The following is a 20,582-nucleotide window of genomic DNA, read 5'->3' as shown; positions in this document are numbered from 1 at the left end:
GCAAACAAACATACACTTATCTGAGAGGCCAATAACGGGAAGTCAAGAAAATAGCAATACTTAAATGGAACAAATAATAAATGTTCATCCCACTCCGTCTTTCTTTATTTAATTGACAGGAATAATATGTTTTGTTTTTTTTATTTAACGTGACTTGGGTGTTTAGTCGCAAAAAGACTTTTCATGTGTCACTATCGCAATTTGTCCCATCATCAGATGTAGTTTCTTCCTTTGATGAACATAAAAAAAATGAATAACGGTACATTGTTATTGATTGTGTGGCATTGAAGTTGGGCGAAATCTGATTTGATTTGATTTAAACATGTTTATTGTTGAAATAACAGACAACAAAGGATTAGGCACAAATTATCACAACTTATCAACAACTTCTCTCAGAATAGATAAATAGCTGTTTACACGTATAGCATTTCAAGTACAAATTACAAATCAACATGCATGCATATTGTTATAGTTATAATCTTTACAATATGTCACTATCTATGGCTTAATTTAATCATTTTTGATAAATTCTTGGAATATGTTCATAGTTGTGAAAAAAGGTATTTAATGTCGCCATGTTGTCAAAATTTTCATAAATCTACTGTTTTATTGTATTTGTCCTTTCTAAATTCATCACATAAAACGTACGGATATATCCATCAGTATACTTTATTTTTCAGTAATTTGAATCTCCATTTTACCCCCATTTTACCCCCATTTAATGTGCTTTCCCATTGACACGTAAAATATAAATATAAAATATGCTAAAACTAAACATGGTTATTTAGTGCTAGACATAATGTGCTGAACTCTGTGGAGATGCAAAGCTAAAATGTAAAATTTCGTGACAAAATTTACAAATAAAACAATAATCTACAATTGAACAGTGAGATTTAAGGTTATGACGAATAGACACTTTCTCAACTAATTTATGTTCAGTTACAACTGATATATAGGCATACAATAAATCACTAGTTTAAACAGTGTCTTAGGCCTTAATGACACAAAAGAGTGATATTACACAATGATCAACTTGATGTTAAAGAATTAAGTTTCCTTTTCTATGTTTTTTTTCTTCTATTTTTTTCTATTTTTTCAGCTTTATTTCTTTACAGATATCTTTCCACTTAGTTTGTTACTATATTGACCACGGTATATTTGTTATGTCAGTTTTCTTTTCGACCCAATTTAACATGGGGTTCATCTGGATGACATGAAATAAATCTTTAAGAAATGCGAAAACATCAGAAAGGAAATAAGCCCCTATTAGATATTCAAAAATAAGTAATCAACACTTTTGCAGATGTTTCTTTGGGTTTCCGCCGTTGATCTTGTAATGAGACTAGCGGATATTTCCAACAGGCATCGTTTACAGGTTGTGTATGATGTTTCAATAGAAGAGTTGTTGCCCCTTCACCAAAACCTTAGAGTATGTATACACCTCAAAGTGGCTACATATCGCTACATATCGCGGGTGTTTATCATTTGCTGTATTCGCGTTTCTACTAAATTCCGCGAATCCTTAATACCAGCGAAATGCTACACTAATACTTATGAAAAGACTTGTCTGAAAACGTTACATATATTTAAGGCACATTTTGGTCATACAAGTCGGCAAATCGCACATTTCAACACAAACTGATGCAAAAGCAAAACAATAAATGAGATAACATTCCGATAGATAAAATACATTGTGGTTGACGCATGCCTATAGATATATTGCTCTCTTCATTATTTTCAAAAGGCATGCGATTGATAGTTTTTTAATCCTGAAATGCCTTCAGATTTACAGGGGTAGATAAAAAAAACGATGGTACTCCCAGGAGGAATTTCAGACTTGTGTAGACTTTCAAACATTATTTTGGGATGCACTGTTTCGAAAAAAAGAGAGAAAAATCCATGAAAAACTTAATGTAGATATTCTTACTCGGGTTTGAACGTTGGTTAAATTTTAAGAGGCATTGTCATTCTTTTTTATAAACATAATGTACATTTTTTTTCAAATGCATTGAAGGCCCGTTACTTTTTCGGAGCAAAATTTAAAGGATTCTTAAAATCATAGATAACATAAGAAAATATATATCGATGGTCTATGATAAGATTACAAAATATACTTATGCAAGCTATTATCTTGCGTAATATAATATAACCGTTTGGTTTCATTTCACTGTTTGTCTTCTGACGAGGTGATAATCAACTACCGCGTGGTATTTAGGACGACGCCAGGAAACATAAGACGACCCGGGTAATAAAAATTAACAGTTTATTTATTTAAATGAAATTGTTCAGAAGATGATGATAAGTGTAGTATGACCGGTGAGTTGATAATTTTTGCGACTCTATAAAATTATCGATCTCGTTTTACATTTCTATATAGTAGCTCCGGAGGAAAATTGTTATTGGATGTCGTTTGTTGACCTAACTACACATAGCTGTGAATATTTCTTTCTTCGTGTTAGCTTGTTATCCGATGACTTGTTAAGTTATATTTAACAGATATCAATCGAAATTGAAAATAATCAACAAGACAAGGTTTTCTGATTTTATACATGTTTTTATTAATTATTAACAATATTGCAACTCTTATGTGTTGGCACATTATTACATACATGTAAATATATATATGTATATATAAGCTGTACAAATCTGCTAAGTAATATTTATAGAAAATACATGGTTAGTATCTTACATTACACGGTTTATTTTGGTGCGAGACTTAGGAAAGCCGAGATGACGTAACAATCGATACCTACCCGCAAGGGAGCTAACTCTAATATGCAAAGACGGAATATGTTTCTCTAAATATAATCGCCACATACATTGATATAATGTTGAATTTAACTGTAATGCGATGTGCTGCGTGTGTGAATCTCTGTATGTGTTTTGATGTTGCGCAGGCAAAAATGGATATATCGATAACAAGGTTAGGAATTCTATCTAGTTCTTTATACAAAAGCCAAATGAATGCTGAAATATTTTCCATTTTACATCATATTTTTATACTGAGACATCATTATCTCTTTTTCACAATGGGATCGTTGTATTCGGTCCACTTTGCTTTAGTTTTTCCATTGGTAATCATTAGAGTTTCCGCTTCCGGCTTTTCAGGAAGTACACCTTCCTGGCCATATTGGCTCCAATCCGTCCGTCTTGCTATAACAAACATAGCTATATGCATGCAAAGTGTTACTAATTTAAATGCTATTTCGATCATATGACGTTTCAATCGCAGGTCGTAAATATCGTACATGGAGCATGCGCCTTTCCCTCTACAGGAAGTGCTCCATGTCAAACAGGAAGTATCTGTAACCATGCCTATAACGATCGGCCCCGGAAACCAACCTGAAACGATAAACAAGGATGCAAATACGTCTTGTGGACAAAATGATCATGATATTAGCTCCTGATTAAACTAGTGATATTTTGCATGCAAATATATAATATCATGCATGTCTCACTTCATAGGTGTATTTGTACATAAGGTGAATACAACTGTGAATGCTTCGGGCCAGACATGGGTTATAAGTGTTCACTGGTAAATTGCTTTGTAGAGTGTATTTTTTTACAAAAAAAATGTGAAAAAACAACATTCATTTATTCACTTTTCGGCACATATTTCGGTCACCAATTACAAATGTAACCATGTCATTATGTTTACTGGTATCTATTGAAGATACAAAGAGTGTTTGATTCTACTTTTCAAAAGCATCGAATCCAGTTTGACCTTGTCATGTGGTTGTAAGCTACTGTATGCCAAGTTTCCTTACCAAGCAGTGTCTGCAGAAACGATGATAAGCCGACGGCTAACGACTTCTGTTTATCTGTGACGCATCTGTAAAATCAACAAAAAAATGATTAACATGTTAATGGCTTTGCTGCTAGTAAGTTTGTGTAGGAATTTAAAAGAGTGATTCGTTTTTGTCGGTATTTGAAAGATGATCACGGCGATGATAAAAATGTCGGCGCTGACGTTTGATGATGATGATATTCGCGTCACTGTTGTTGATGATGATGGTGGTGGTGGTGGTGGTGATGGTGGTGGTTGTGTGGTGGTGGCGGTGATGATTGTGGTGTGGTGGTGGTGATGATGGTGGTGGTGTGGTGGTGGTGGTGGTGGTGTGGTGTGTGTGTGGTGATGGTGGTGGTGGTGTGGTGATGGTGGTGATGGTGGTGGTGGTGTATGTGTGGTGGTGGTGGTGGTGGTGGTGGTGGTGGGTATTGGTGGTGGTGGTGGTGGTGGTGGTGGTGGTGGTGGTGGTGGTGGTGGTTGTGGTGGTGGTGGTGGTGGTGGTGGTGGTGGTGGTGGTGGTGGTGGTGGTGGTGGTGGTGGTGGTGGTGGTGGTGGTGGTGGTGGTGGTGGTTGTGGTGGTGGTGGTGGTGGTGGTGGTGGTGGTGGTGGTGGTGGTGGTGGTGGTGGTGGTGGTGGTGGTGGTGGTGGTGGTAGTGGTGGTGGTGGTGGTGGTGGTGGTGGTGGTGGTGGTGGTGGTGATGGTGGTGGTGGTGGTGGTGATGGTGGTGGTGGTGGTGGTGGTGGTGTGGTGGTGGTGGTGGTGGTGGTGGTGGTGGTGGTGGTGGTGGTGGTGGTGGTGGTGGTGGTGGTGGTGGTGGTGGTGGTGGTGGTGGTGGTGGTGGTGGTGGTGGTGGTGGTGGTGGTGGTGTGGTGGTGGTGGTGGTGGTGGTGGTGGTGGTGGTGGTGGTGGTGGTGGTGGTGGTGGTGGTGGTGGTGGTGGTGGTGGTGGTGGTGGTGGTGGTGGTGGTGGTGGTGGTGGTGGTGGTGGTGATGGTGGTGATGATCATAGTGATGTTGGTTACTGCTACTGCTGATGATAATGATGGTTATGATAATGATAGTCAAAATGATGATGATGATGATGATGATGATGCTAGTGGTGATGGTGATAAAGTTGATGATGATGATATTGGTGTCACTGTTGTGATGGCGGTGGTGATGGTTGTGGTGGTGATGGTGATGATGATGATGATTATGGTTATGATAATGATAGTCATGATGATGATGATGATGCTAGTGGTGATGGTGATAAAGTTGATGATGATGATATTGGTGTCACTGTTGTGATGGCGGTGGTGATGGTTGTGGTGGTGATGGTGATGATGATGATGATTATGGTTATGATTATGATAGTCATGATGATGATGATGATGCTAGTGGTGATGGTGATAAAGTTGATGATGATTGGTATATAATGATGACGCTGATGATGATGACAATGATATTGATGATAAAACAGAAATCACACGATGATGATGAAGAGAAGAAGGTGGAGGAGGAAGAGTGTTGATATTCGCAAACCTAGTCTTAATTTTCATGTAAAATATGTGGCTGATTTGCATTCTTTTTCTTACCTTATACTAAATATAATGCTAGGCATCCCGGCCATGGTCGCTACAAGACCGCCAAAAAACGCAAGACACATGAAAGGAGCCAACATTTTACAGTCTGTATCACAGAGTCCTGGCGTAGCTGTCCCGTTCACTCCTAAGCATGCGCACTCCACAAAAACCTTTAAATTGTAATAATAAATTTCAGAAAAATAATATTCAATATTACTTTTGACAAAATGCCTCAATGCTTCAGAACATTCAACTATTTCTTTGAAGACTTCGTTTATTTATGTCTCAACCAGTTTTTTCTGATTTCGTTTCGACCATAAAGGAGCTGAAAAATCCTATTAAGGGGTCAAATCCTGGTAACCTTTCGGATTGGCCAATCAAATTTTTGCTGCCAGAAATAAGGGATTACAGTTTAGGTTACGGAATATATATGATTTTGAAGAACTTGCAGAATCTTTTGTAAATGAAGTCTTTTCGTCCTTTGAGAACAACATACAAAAACAAACATGTAGCTACGTATATTTTAAATGATGCGACGAAGTGTCAGCAGACTCCCTTTTGTACAGGAAGTCATTTCGTCCTTTGAGAACAACATAGCTACATATATTTTTTCATGCTGTGACGAAGTGACAGATGATTTAGCAGACGGTTAAAGCAGATAGGCTATAAAGGTCACCAGAATATGACCTTTAATGAGATGTTGTCATGTTCTATATGAAACAAAATGAGAATAACAATCTGTATTTTAATCAGATTACGAATTATGAACAATACATTTTGTTTTATTGATAAATACTTCATTCTTTACATCACGATATTCTTTTTAGTATCTTTGGTTTATACAATGTATATATTCATATTTCCATTCTATATTTGTTAAAGAGAATCGTGTTTAAAACTTCATGCAATTTTGCATACTTTCAATTAATAGTTATGAAGCATTACATTATATGCTGATTTCGCTTCCTTCAACTCAAATTTGTAACAATTTTGTCCGTCTGAATACATACGAGATAAGATAGTTCACTAAATATATAACTCTAGCGTAACAATGGCTTTATGTCTATTTCAGATTTTAGCTCACCTGCCCTTGTTGATTGGAACATCCTGCGTGACACGGCGAAAAGTAGTTCTTTCCGTCTGATCCGCATATTGGAAAGTAGTCCGTATCGTCACACTGACAGCCGTTCGTACAATTCAAATCTCCATCCGGCCTATGCATGGCAAAACAAGAGAAATAATCATTTTTGTATATTCAAGCCTAACAACTTTTTCGAGGCGATTTAATTTCGCAATGAAAGTTTGAAAGTTAGGATCATTTATTACGATAACATTCAATTAATTTTTCAAACAATCGTTTAAATATAGTGAGTTACCTCCCCTTGGTCAATTAGAGTAGCATTATTTTACTTATATTTACACAGACAAAATATATCCAGGCGAAGTACACCAAAAAGAACTTAAATAACACGGAAATGAGGTCAGTGACATGGAAATAGAATTATCTGCAAATAAACCATCATTTTTGCTAGTATGTCTATGGTTTTGTACATCACCAATCAGTCGCCATTTAAACAAAACAAAATATGCAAAATGACAATTTCTAGGAGACTTAAAAGAAGATGTGAATATACCGCAGTCTCCCAAAACACGCACCTCACACAACATACACGCAACACTACGCATACATGGGAGGCCGTCCTTATATGACCATAGCTGTTAATAGGACGTTAATAAATCAAACAAACAAACAAACAAAGAGTAGCATCTAAATCTCTCACTGACCTACCTTTGTACGTTGAACCCAATAATTTCAGGGTTGTCACATCCCAGAAAATACCCGAGAATTGGGATGATCACAGCGAAGGCTGAGATGCCTAGGATCAGCTTTGCACAGGCAATCGGTGTAAGTTTTAACTTGGTTACCAGACAGCCACCTAGAAAACTTCCCAAGGCGGCAGCAAACACACCAATTATACCTGTAATATATCATATCATCACTTCAATTATTAAAGTTATCAACATTTTGTTCATGTTCTGAATAAATTCCATAATGTTGGTGAAGACTGAGTATATCGCCCTATTAACAGTCAGCATGATAGGAGTTGATACCACAGGGATCTGAGAATTAGTTACAGATTATAATCATGGACCCACCGTAGTGACCTTAAACCATTTTAGACGTTTTAGAGGTCTAGATAAAAAACGATAAAATCATATTCCACATGGTACTATATACGAGAAGAGTGGCAAGCTAAAAGATTACATATTTCTAACTCGCCTACCTTTGGCAGCTATGAAACTACAATTTTTGCACATCTTCATAACAACGTTGTAAAGAGCGATAATTGTTCTTTCAAAATCATTCTACACATTTATAAAAAGTGATTTAAGCCCAATTATGACAAATATTACTCTTGATTCTTGAAAATCATCTAATTAAATTCATAGCGTCCGTGTAGCCGAAGCCTTTGCTGCGATCTCATTGGCCGGCTATAAAAAGTCTCTCTTCTCGGGACGTTATACATCTATATATAGATTTCGCCGTTACTATTCAATTGATATATAACTGTGGATATTGCAGCAGAGACCCCCTTCTCGTGTGTATTACCAAGTAGAATATAAATGTTATCGTTTTTTAACCTCTTAAATGTCTTGAAATGGTCTTAGGACACTCTGGTGGGTCCATGGTTATATAATCTGTGCTTGTCTCAAATTTCTGTGGTTGACAGTTTTGGGAGGCTGAGGTATTTCGGTTTTTCCCGTAACATCCAGTCATCACATTCTGAAACTCTAATGATGAGCATATACCGGGTGTTTCAGAAAACATGTCCCGACTTAAAGCTCGATTACATTGATTTTTATTAATGTTGTAAAATTGTTTATTTGAACGATATTAGTGCATCCGAGGTGAATTTTGAGAAGATACATGTACTTACTTAAATGTTACGCAGAAACAATTTTTCACCTAAATATTAAAATCTTTTGAAATACCTATGTAAAATCTCTTCAAGAATAAAAATTAAACTAAAAATACAAAAATATAAAGGAGACATTCCAGAAAAATATTGACCAATGTCCAGATGACTCTATACTCATACAATGACGTCAATTCCGAAAACGTTTGAAATTACATTAGTTGGTTATGTGGAAAATGAACGTTTAAATACAAACCAATTAACTTTTATGGATACCTAAGTCTGAATGTTGTACAATTTATATTTGGACCTTTCTGACTTTGTGTTTTAACAAGCCTTTAAGTCCGAACATCAATATATAATCAACATTTTCCACCTACGTTAACGGCATGTTAATTACTCACCCATGACAATGTTGGCAAACCATGCAGGAATCTGGAACTGCGCTTCCATATACTTTGGCATAAATGCTAAGAATCCCCCAACCATGAACAACGTCAGACAGTTAGCCAGTACAACAAGCATGTATAACTTGTTCGTTACCAGAGCGCCCACCCCTTTGAAAATGTCTGAAATAATAACAAAACAATTCTTTTCTCATGAAATGATAACTGTAAACTGCAATCACTTTACAATGGAATACCAGTAAAAATATATGAAATGATAACATTGCCTGGTACGCTTTTCGTAATTACAATATAAATTACATTTAAACCTAGAATGACAAAAACTTACTATTATTGCTGAAACTATTACCTTTTAAGTTTTCCATAAATCCTGATTTTCCGTCCGAATGATCTACCGGCTTAGGTTTGAATCTGCGTGGGAAAAAAAAGACCGGAATACCAGACAATATCGCTAGGAAACCGAACAGAAGAAATCCGACCCACCACGCTCCGACCCAGCGGGGGTCCCGTGGGGTGATGTACACATCTGTAAATAAAAATGTTACATTTTAATAACGTTAGTATGAATTTTGAGGATAAGTATTTAATTTTTTGTTTCAGACATTTATTCTTGTTTTATTGGGGTTTTCACTTTGGTTTGAATTCAGTGGTTGAATCATCTAGACGTCAATTGTTCTGGGAAAAAATATAGTAGAAAATAAAATAAAAAAACGAAAATATTGAGCCCTAACACATATGTTAGAACACCCAATGTATATTACACATCAATGTATATCAAAATCATGGCAACCAATGCTTAAATATTATATCACTGAATCGTACAGCCAGAGATGCCGAGCAGCACACTTCATGTGCATGTCTCTTTATGCTGACAAACGGCGAAAGGAGTCGACTAACAATCTACTTTACAGACATGTAACTAAAGATTTCCACGACATTGTTTTTTTAAGATGGTAACTTTCTCTTCATGGGTGATTTGAGCTCATTATTAAAATTTCGACAAGAACCATGAATGTTTCTTTTTAACAAGACTGACGTCTTTAAACACCACGTATTTAAATTTTAGAATCAGAGATGGTATAGAGAAACAAGAGCTGTTGGAGAACAGCAAAGCTCGCCTATTCAGAAGAAATTGATGTTCAAGTATTTTCTATTTAAACATGGAAATATGAAAAATTAACAGACTCAAAAAAAACTAAAGGGCCCCAAATTGTTTGTATTATCACGTTCAGCATCCATACACATTAGGAAAAGAAAATTGTAAACATTTATGATGACTTAAGCTTAAACAATAGACAAAATAGAAACTTGCTCAAAAACTTTAACATGGAAATATGACAAATTAACAGACTCAGATTATCACGTTCAGCATCCGTACACATTAGGAAAATAAAATCATAAACATTTATGAGACTTAAGCTTAAACAATGACGAAACAGAAACTTGCTCAAAAACTTTAACGTGAAATGGGACGCCAACGCTGACGCCGACGCCGACGCCGACGCGGGGTGACAACATTAGCTCCCCCTATTCTTCGAATAGGCGAGCTTAAAATGCATCAATTTTGGTGATAAATTTAATATTCCGTCTTTTCATATAACAGAGAAATATTTCATTTGTCACCTAATTTTATCTGAAAAGTATGACGTTATGCTCATAAACAAATGACGTCAAAATCAATACCTACCCGCCTTAGCAGATAATATGCAAATACAGAATATTCTAAAGACTATAAATGTCTTTTCTTTCCATATTAACTAGATCCAACTTATGTAATTATAAAAAATGATAAGCCAAAACCATTACTCAAATAGGATATATCCTATCATTTATAAGAAAGATCAGTTAAACTCAGCAGACGTACCTTCCAAGGTAACGTAAACTTTTGAGAAGAACCCTCCGAGTCCAAACGCTATAGCTGGGCCGAAAATACTCAGTGCCATAATGATGCCTACAAGAAATTAATGTAACAATGCCATTCATGAATGATTACGTTTTCACATTTTATTAGATATGCTCTGATTTTCCATTGGCTAATACATGGTAACGCGACATTCAATTTTGAAGCACTGGGTTAATATTCCTATGTGAACTTCATTGCCCAAAGGTTGCATTCTTCAGGGTGGTGTCATATGGCCAACGCTTTTCTTGTAGTTAACATGAACATCACGCTTTTGACAATTGTTAAAGAAACAATATATTTAATATGAAAATGAAGGATCGTTTTTGAGATCCATAATGTGTTAAATAATGAGTGAGGGCGTAATTCAATAATTGATATTTATTGAATTCAAAATATTATGCTTTTGAGTGATAAATCCAGCAAACACTCAGCGCAAAATAGACGGCTGGATTATTTTTCAATTTTCTGCTCTAAAACATTCATATACATTCGGAAAGAACGAACCTGTCGTATCTTTTCCTTTTCATTATTTGAGATATTTTTTATTGTTTTAGTGAAAAATAACAATCTTGTCGCAAATTACAAATCATCACTCAAACAAGTGCCTTTTGAATTTATTATCATGTTTTAAGAACATTTTCATGAAATGTTTCCAATTAATTTGAGAATTTTTGCAAATATAAGGTATTGACATTTTTTGCATAACATTCGATACGTAGGTAGCTACATGTATAGATTTAATAAATTTATCAACGATACTCCACATAAGAACAAATAAAAAACCTTACCAAGATACATTCCTGTGTCAGTCTTCTTCACATTATCGTCTATGTAACACGTGAGAAACGGTTGCCTTGGAGATTTAGCAAATCCCTGAAGTATCATTCCAATCGCTATAATTGTCAATGCCACAGGAGTGAAACTTGTCGGCGCCCCTACTTTCACAATATTTTCATCAACATTTAGACAGTCTACCTTGTCTGTCCCATCGCAGAGTTGCCCCCCTTTTATTGATGACGTAGCATTGAAATGGATGGATAGATCTTGACCTTTATCTTGACCTTTTAGGAGTCCTTGACCTTCAGTCATAAAGGTAGGTGAAAGGAAATAAGCTAGTGTGCATAATATCCCAGACACCCCGAACACAATTGTTGATACGGATAAAACTCTGGGGATATGGACCCTCCTGGCGGCATGGCTGACAAAAATAGTCGTTAAAAGAAAGCCAATATCATTGCAACTCATTATAAAACCGGTATGGGAGCTAGAAAATCCAAAATATCGCTCCAGTGTGGTCACTTGTGACGTCACATACATACTAATTGTTGATGTGAATAATCCCGCCATACTATAAAATGCCGTGAAACACGAAATGTTGCTACAACATGTCATACATTTTGGTTTACAAGCACCTGTACCACACTGAGTTTCTGGGTCATGAGCTGATGATTTCATTTCCGCTCGCATCACCTCCTTCCGGTCTGGAGGGGAGATAAATCTGTTAGACTCCTCCATTTTGTTAGCCAATATTCCGATTTATCCAATTAAGCAAGTTCGATTAACTGAAAGAAAAGAAAAACGCTTTATTCATATATATTATATATTTGATTTGTTATTTTATATACAGTGTAACGTTCAATCTATCAATCTGAAGATATATTACACACAGTGACAGCTACAGTGTATGAAAGTATGAAGTATGAAGTTTTTTTATTACAAATTATAAAAACAGCTTGAAATATTGTAATGAGTAAAGATATTTTACTTTTTTTGCTATCTATGTATATCTTATGCTCAGTAAAGTGTGTATTATCTATATTAGTAACCTGGGTTTGGGTAAGCACTATTTTCATAAAAAGGGATTACTATATTAAGCAGTGGTCTTCACCTGAATCTAAAATGCAATTCATACTGCAAGTATGCTTAAACAACGAGATAGCATTACATGTCTGAAAACAACCCACAACTCATAAATCCATTGGTTTGGCCATTTACAACAAACATCGTGGCATGCATGATTGATTTTTGTCGTATATCTTGACAAGGTTTCATTACAAAAAGGAAGATATATTTTATATAAAGTATGATATGTTCTATGTAAATTAAAAAAAAATCCTGACTTATTATTTATATTCCTAATAAAGTGTACATATCTTTACCATTATTGAATATATGTTGATATTCATTGTTTTATTAGAATTTTCATAGCGGCACAGCTCGTGAATGGGGGAAAGCTCTTGTAGATTGTGACAAAAGATTATTCAAAGATTAAAATTGTCTATGTACTTATTTTAAAAAAAAAGTGAGATAAAGAATGGAAAAATAACCAAATCCACACTTCCAAACCAAGCCCTAAAATGAATACATGGGTAAGTAACACAAATAATAATATATAAATCTTATAGGAATACACGTGTTATCAACGCTTTGTCTAAATGTGATATACAATAGTCGTTACCGGTATGGAGTAGTACTTAGTAGGTTTTGCTTATAAATATATGTTGTCAAATCAATAGACCACAATAAAGGAAACTGATTTTATTTAATTATAAACTCCAAAGTTAATTATAATGTTTTCAATTATCCGCGTAATAAGTCTTTTCTCCTGCTTTTCAACACCTCCCCCCCACCCCGCCCAACTCCACTCTTTCTCTCTCTCTCTCTCTCTCCCTCTCTCCCTCTCTCTCTCTCTCTCTCTACATTAAACATTTTCTAACAACACTAAGTTCAATTGGCTAATTCATCAATCACTATCTGTAAATGCTGTGTCTTATACAATCAATATGATCATGAGCGAAGCTATAAACAATTATCATAAAAATGTACTATTTTACTCAACTGGTCACGTAGGTTTTGTCCCAACATACGATAACACACCAATCGTGTACTATATTGGGAAACATCTGACAGGTGAACTAGTAAAGGATTTTAGTAAAGCTAAAATAACTGGTTACATGACAAACAGTGTAATAATAAAAGTATTATCTCTGTTAGATAAACCTAAAATGTCTATGACCCTCTTGAGGTTAAATTCCCCATTCAAACTAGTGATTTTAGTATGCCTATACAGATGTATATCACTTCTTAGGTGTAGTTACTAAACAGTGTCTATGCATCCGTCCTAACCTTATACATACATATGTATTACTGTTGACTCGTAGATTGTTGTGTTCTTTGTAAATTTTGGCAAAATATGCTATAAACTATACATTTCAGTTTTGCAAATCTACAGGGTTCAGTTCATATTTCACCGAATAGCCATTCCATTGTGTTTACTAGTGTGTAGAATGTAGTAGGAGCCATTGTTTGACCGGATTTGACTTTATAAAGGCATACACATCGAGTCTTTCTTGACCTTGACCTTATAACACGCAAATTTGGAGTTAGCGAGTTAACAGTAATAAGGCTATGAAGGATGCATAGGTACTTTTTAGTCACGCAGTTATGCTCAACTACACCTAGAAAGTGATAAAGAGGCATACAAAAATCACAAGTTAAAACAGGGTCTTTAACCTTAATACATCACCTACACCAGATTAATTCTACGTTTTGCACTAATCAAATCAAATAAATTACTTCCAGCTTTCTTAATACAGCACATTCCAGATAAATGTACTTGTCGTATTTATTTAATATTTGTCACTATTTTAAACAAAATCAGTGAAGCTGTAAAGCCTTTATGGGATGTACAATTGTACCTCGGGGGTCAATTTATGGGACAGTTCGGCAGTAAATGTTTACTCGATCGTACCATATATAAGTGTAGCTTCGGGGCGATATCAATGGAAGCTAAAGCCTTGATTTCGAGATACGGGTATTTTATGTAGTTTGTTGTTATACCATATAGTAAAGTATATTGTTATAGTTTACAGACATAATAAGACTTATTGCGTTCGTTTTCGTTCACATGGATCTGAAAATTAGTTACAGCTTAAACAAATCAGATGTTTATAAATCCAGTATGGCGTTGCCTTTGCTAAAATGTTCAAGACAAATGCTATTTTTATAACAATATATCATCTTAAAATAAACGGCTTTTATTCTATACCAAAGGTATGCCAAGAATTAAGAGCCATTCCATTGTTTAGTGTTTATTTCATGGAAATTAGAGAAAGTAAAGCTCGGGGTATAGACCAAGAAGTCGTACTGGATTGGATATATATCTGTAAATAGTTTTAGTCTTTAGCAGGGCAAAACTATGTATACATGTATTTGGTCCCAACAGAGTCTCCATAGACCATTCGTTAAGACATGGTTTGTAATTTAAACAATAAATTGTTAAATGCCATACTTCACACGTGGACACGTGGATGCAAGATATACTTATTGTAACTGATTATATATATATATATTTGGACCAACCAGAAAAATGCGACTTCGTCTTGTGTCTTTCTAAAATAATTAGGTAGTCGGTGAATCCTGCTACATTCGAACCAACAGAGTGTCCAAAGACCATTTTAGACGTTGTATGGCTTGAGCAGTATAAAATGATGTTTTTAGTGAAGCTTCACAAAACATCTACTACTTTTAGAAAGATAGATACTTATCATTTCAAATTCATCCTATACAACTTTAAAAAGTGCTGTTGCAGTATTTGCGTTTTTTTTGTTTTATGGTAAGGTTAGATGGCTGTCCAAGTATGAGTTCTGACATATCCTCAATACTCCAGGGTATACTATCACTGTATTTACACTCCTGAACTTTGTCATAGCCAAACTGATGGCAATGTGTGACAGCAAATAGTATAGGAAGTTTGGTCCTTTGATGTACATCAAAAGAATAAAGTAACTACACACGCTACATAGAACATTTTATAATTTGACAGACAAAATGCAGAGGTAAAGAATAAATAGCAAACTAAATAAGAGGTCGCTGCATGTCTGCAATCACCTTCGCATCACGTGTTCTATAATTGGTATCAAAGTTTGAAAACCCAATTTACTGATAAGATAACGCGGGCTTACAAATGTACACATGTATACAAGATAATAAAAGAAGAGACATTGTCCTGAATCTTGTCGTAATAATGCAGAATACAAATAATTATCTAAACCAAGAGATATGCACTTAAAGTATAATGTCACCAATTGCCGTGACTTATGGTGGATGAAGTTGCACTGTCAAATTGGCGACTCCACCAATCGAAGAGCGACAAATGCGCAATGCAACAGTGTATCCTGTAGATACCCTCTATCATTCGACAGTGCGACTTTAATTTGCGCCAGTGCGACAATGCAAATCATCTACCATACATCCTTGCTACTCCAGGGATTACTATCACTGCTGTTATATCAACTCCAGGACTTCCATAGCAAAACTGAAGGCAACAGAAGGATTTTTCCTCCTGAACTGCTTACGGGTTTGCTATGGCTTAGACGAGGGATTGATTCCCACATAACGACAGTGATAGTGTAGCGAAATTGGACTGGGTCGATCGTCAGTGACAAGGGTGACATGCGGATCACGAGTTCGAATCATGTTCTAGTCGCTACCTTTTCTTAGCTCCTTCTGTCACAATAGTAACCCCGGGAATATCGATCGAGGACACACACACACGTTTGTGTGTCAGAGTGAATATTAAATACACATTCAAAATTTGATGATGTTGTGCCTGCAACTAGGACATTTGTGTATTAGTGCAAAACACCTGTATATAGTCGATGCACATCTTTGCCACATCATCGTTAATAAAATGCACATACAGATTAAATACACCGTAGTGGATCCACTATGCATTTAATTGTGGTTTGTATATATTCTACAGTTAAAATAACATCTAAGTACAATCTATATCATATTTTACCATATACTTACCTTTCCGCGTAAAGCATAATATTTATAATGTCCTGGAGGAAGGCCAGACTGAGGCACTGATAACCATTGCTGTTCCGACAGACACTAACCCCGGCAAGTACAGTTGTAAATATTATTTCCACCTGATACAGGTAAATCTACCTACAGTGGACAAGTGCTACGTCTAGTCACCTGGCTAATCCACTGTTTAAACACACGCTGTCTTTTTGGTTAGATAGACATAGGCCTCTCTACCCGTATATATAACAGCTTGTGTAATGACACAGAATGCGAAGTTTAACAACAAATTTAAATCTGAATGACAATAGACGTCACGTGCAATATCCACGTGAAGCATATAAACACATGTAGAAGATAAGATTTAATAATATCTTATAACTATATGGGAAGTTGAAAACGGGATAAATGACATGTTTTGAAAGACGAATACCCGGTGACATTGTAAACTACACACACAAAACATTTAGAGAAGTGTTTCGTTATGTTTTATTTGTTTATATTTTATAATGTAGTCCCTTTTAAGTACTGTACCCGCACTTGTCATGGATGAGAAAACAGCTTTATCATCCTGTTACAAAACTGTTCCAGTTTCTGTCTTCTTAATATGTTTATCAGCAGTGATCACCCAGGCGTGATCACTTGCTCCATATCTACTTCTTTTGTGTTATTGTGTATCTCCCCGTTGAATGAAACCCTAAACATGGAACTTCTGCGTCACTGACCTTTCCCGTGATGATACAGTTCCGACAAAAACCTCTTTTTCTATATATAGATGAACCCCCAAGATACCCCCTATCGCAGAAAGCGGATTTGATAGCTACCCTCTATCATAGGAAGGAGATTTTCTATAGATACCCTCTATCATAGGAAGATTTCCTACAAATACCCCCGATGCATTGGTCAAAATAAAGTGATAACAAAACCTCAGCAATTATTGGAGCAATACAGCTTATCAGTACACATGTACTTAGTATAGCATCGGATTTTTGTACTATTTGAAAAGGATAAAATTGCGTTAAAAATAAAAGGGAGATATTTTTTTTTATTTCTGCTGTCATAATATATTAAAGTAACATGAAACGTTTTACAGTACTTACATATCTTGTGAGTGTTGGCTCCAAATAACAATAATATTTAACTTTTGAATATCGAATTCCGTATATTGACTCAACAACACACTAATAAGCTAAATCTGCTTTTCGTGACCTACAGCTGTAAATGCGACTACACTTAACCAACCAAAATGCCCTTTTCCTTGCCAAAGTGTAATGTTGACCTATATTTAAACACTTTATACATATGTAGAGTTAAATCATGAACCAGACATTATTTTTCTGTTGTATTTATTTATTGCTAAACGTATTTACAATATTGCAACATAATTATAAAGTCTTGTGTGTTGGCACATATATTTATATATTCAATATATATAGATCCGTATACATCTGTTTAAAGGTATATAAAAGTCACCTTATTTAACGCCTTTCTGATCCATCAGAGTGAAACTAAACCAAGGGCGACCGGAAAACAAAGGGAAGTAGAAGTAAGTCTAATAGGTCAGAATGATATTTAATACCATTTTCAAATATGAGGAGACCAAATCTTAAGTCGGGTAGAGTTATCTCTGACAACTTGCCACACCTATGTAAGATTATATTACAATAGTCCTCAATTATGTGAGTGGTCTTTAACTATCCAGCATAATATTTGTAAATAATATATTATATTACGAATTAAGACAAAGCCTTATCAGGTTTGGATTGTGATAGTTTTTGAAGTGTCAACTGTACTGGATGGTACAAAGTTTCTTTTTAATTAAATTTAGTATACTGTATTTAAAACATGTCTCAATGATTGTAAATAACATGTGATCTATTTATGTTATATCCACTCTTATTCCTCTCTCTCTATCTCTTTCTTCTCTCTTATCTGTTCCCCTTTAAGAAAATAATTATGATATGATTTAAATAATATTAAGCCATGTTATGATGTAAATATTATATGTGTAGTTAATGTTAATGGGGAGGGCGTTTGTAAGTTAGAATTAACATGTGCCCGATCCTGTAGCTAATATGACAATCAAATATCTGTAAAGTAAACTAACGCCTTCTAAGAGTGCAACTACAAAACTATAAAACTATTAATCCAATTAGAGGGATATAGGATCTATACGGATCTATATTGATTTAAGACCCGAGTAAAATACAAATTGCTTGTACAATATAATTTCTTTGAGAATGTAGAAGTATATATTCGCCATCAAAATGAATCGAATGCTCTAGATCTGCGTCCAACTAAGAGTACATGTGTATTAGTATAATTACTCGTCATTAAGCATTTTAGCAGCGATTTGGGACAGGGAAATAAAATTGAAGGCGTGACTTTTCAAGTTACCACTGTTATTCCTGCTACTAAGCGTAAACAAAAAAAAAACTTGAAAAACCATTGGTATATAATGTACGAAATAAAAAGTTTCCTATTTTAACAATTAATTGGCTATGTTTACACCCCAATTACATATTTCGAATAAAACAAGTCTTCTTCTACAAAATAGATATGGTAATATATAACATCCTATATAATACATTTAAGCATTGAACGTCTTTCAGTTGGCATTCATAAACAATATGAATGCCAATTGGACAGAGCCAAATTCCATGAAGCGCCGTGCTTCATGTTGGATTTGCCTCTGTCCTGTTGGCATTCATTTTGGCTATGACTGGCAAAAGACGTTCAATGCATATATTTACATTTGGTTACAATTTCATGTTGACATACCAAGGTATTTTGCATATATAATGAATTTATCATTCGTTATTGTCAAGGATGGAACAGCCATTTGAGCAGCCGTTTTCCGTGATCACTGGCACGACAATTGTGCCCTCACAATGACAAGAATCATAAAAAGCGATTGAAGTTCATAGTCTATATGACTGCCAACTGCGTTTGGTAAGGTTATATAGTGGGACTGCAGTGAAAATATAAATACATGCATTTGATTTACATCTTTAAATACATGTAATATGGAATTGCGGATATCAATTTTAAAGTATTCTAACTTTATTTTGAAAATAATTATTTCAAAGTGTTAATCGTTATCACGAAACGAATATTTATTCCCCATACTACGCGGATTTATACAGTTTACAAGTAAAATTTCTTTTATATCCCAATGAAGTTAAAAAATAGTAACATCATCGCTTAAATGAGTTAAAAAAAGTTTTAAAAATTGTGAAAAATTGTGTAAAACCCATGTTTTATATGATATTTAAAAGAATATACGACCTTGGGTATCTCGTATCAAACAATTGTGAAATTGACATAGGTTTTCATTTCTTTTTTTGCATATGCATTGATTTTAGGGGATAAAGATGTCAAAACATGATTTTTATGTAAAGACACCTTCGTTAGAAAAAAAAACCATTTGCCTGCATTAGAAATACCACATTAATTTTCTTAATTTCGTTTCCTCTTTAGGAGTCCGAGGCAAACATTTAACAGCTATGAGACAAACATAATCTTACATGGGTGTGTCAAGTGGACAGGGATATTTCAAAGCGAATGAAAGATTTAGGCTAATCAACACGAGGCTTCCAGAGGGGTGATGGTCAAAATCTTTTACGAGGGTTGAGATAACCCTGTCCACCTGACTGGCCCATGTTAGATTCTTTTTCTCCCATAACGAGAAATGATGAGAATTCAGTCGACATGAATGTCACTGTGCGTTAAACTGGTCGCCGCACTTATCGATGACGTCACTGTCTAGCGCGTGTGAGCTGTCTTTACCATACCCCGGTAAAAACAGAGTTATCTTGTTTTTCTCTAGCAACCGCGGGATAACCCTGTCAAATATGGGAGAATACAATCTTCCTTTTACTACATAAAAAAACGTATTCATCGATAACAAACTAAAAGAATTTCTGTCATGTTCCTTGACAAACATGTGTATATTTGCGTCTCTTAAATAAATAAGCAAAGGTCTAGAGTGTCAATTTAATATCAACGTACAAAAACATTTCTTTATCTCGACTTCACGATTGAATCATTGTATGTGGTCAACGTTTTGCTTCCGTTTGTCCCTTGGAAACCATTAACATTTCCGCTTCCGGTTTTGTCGCAAAGATGGCTTGATCATATTGACTCCAATCGGTCCGTTTAGCAATAACATACATAGCAATATGCATGAAA

The 20,582-nt window shown here is 35.3% G+C and overlaps 1 protein-coding gene across 5 annotated transcripts in view; it reads right to left on the bottom strand.

The window, feature by feature from the left end:
* Positions 1-2,345: 2,345 nt before the first annotated feature.
* Positions 2,346-20,582, bottom strand: part of LOC138308854 (solute carrier organic anion transporter family member 3A1-like) — a 95,762-nt gene continuing 77,525 nt past the window's right edge. For 4 of the 5 annotated variants that reach the window (XM_069249885.1, XM_069249884.1, XM_069249886.1 and 1 more), the window contains 9 exons: positions 11,369-12,142; positions 10,542-10,628; positions 9,027-9,203; positions 8,675-8,839; positions 7,142-7,331; positions 6,437-6,566; positions 5,365-5,522; positions 3,768-3,832; positions 2,346-3,342 (listed from right to left, as the gene is read on the bottom strand). In XM_069249885.1, coding sequence (XP_069105986.1) covers positions 3,014-3,342; positions 3,768-3,832; positions 5,365-5,522; positions 6,437-6,566; positions 7,142-7,331; positions 8,675-8,839; positions 9,027-9,203; positions 10,542-10,628; positions 11,369-12,095 — 2,028 coding nt within the window. In that variant the 5' untranslated portion in view covers positions 12,096-12,142 and the 3' untranslated portion in view covers positions 2,346-3,013. Of the gene's footprint in view, positions 3,343-3,767; positions 3,833-5,364; positions 5,523-6,436; positions 6,567-7,141; positions 7,332-8,674; positions 8,840-9,026; positions 9,204-10,541; positions 10,629-11,368; positions 12,143-16,394; positions 16,683-20,582 lie in introns of those variants that run through there. The other variant, XM_069249883.1, reaches the window with a different exon arrangement.

Source organism: Argopecten irradians, chromosome 15 (genome assembly GCF_041381155.1).
Source record: "Argopecten irradians isolate NY chromosome 15, Ai_NY, whole genome shotgun sequence".
NCBI lineage: Eukaryota > Metazoa > Mollusca > Bivalvia > Pectinida > Pectinidae > Argopecten > Argopecten irradians.
This window is presented reverse-complemented; position numbering and strand designations above follow the sequence as displayed.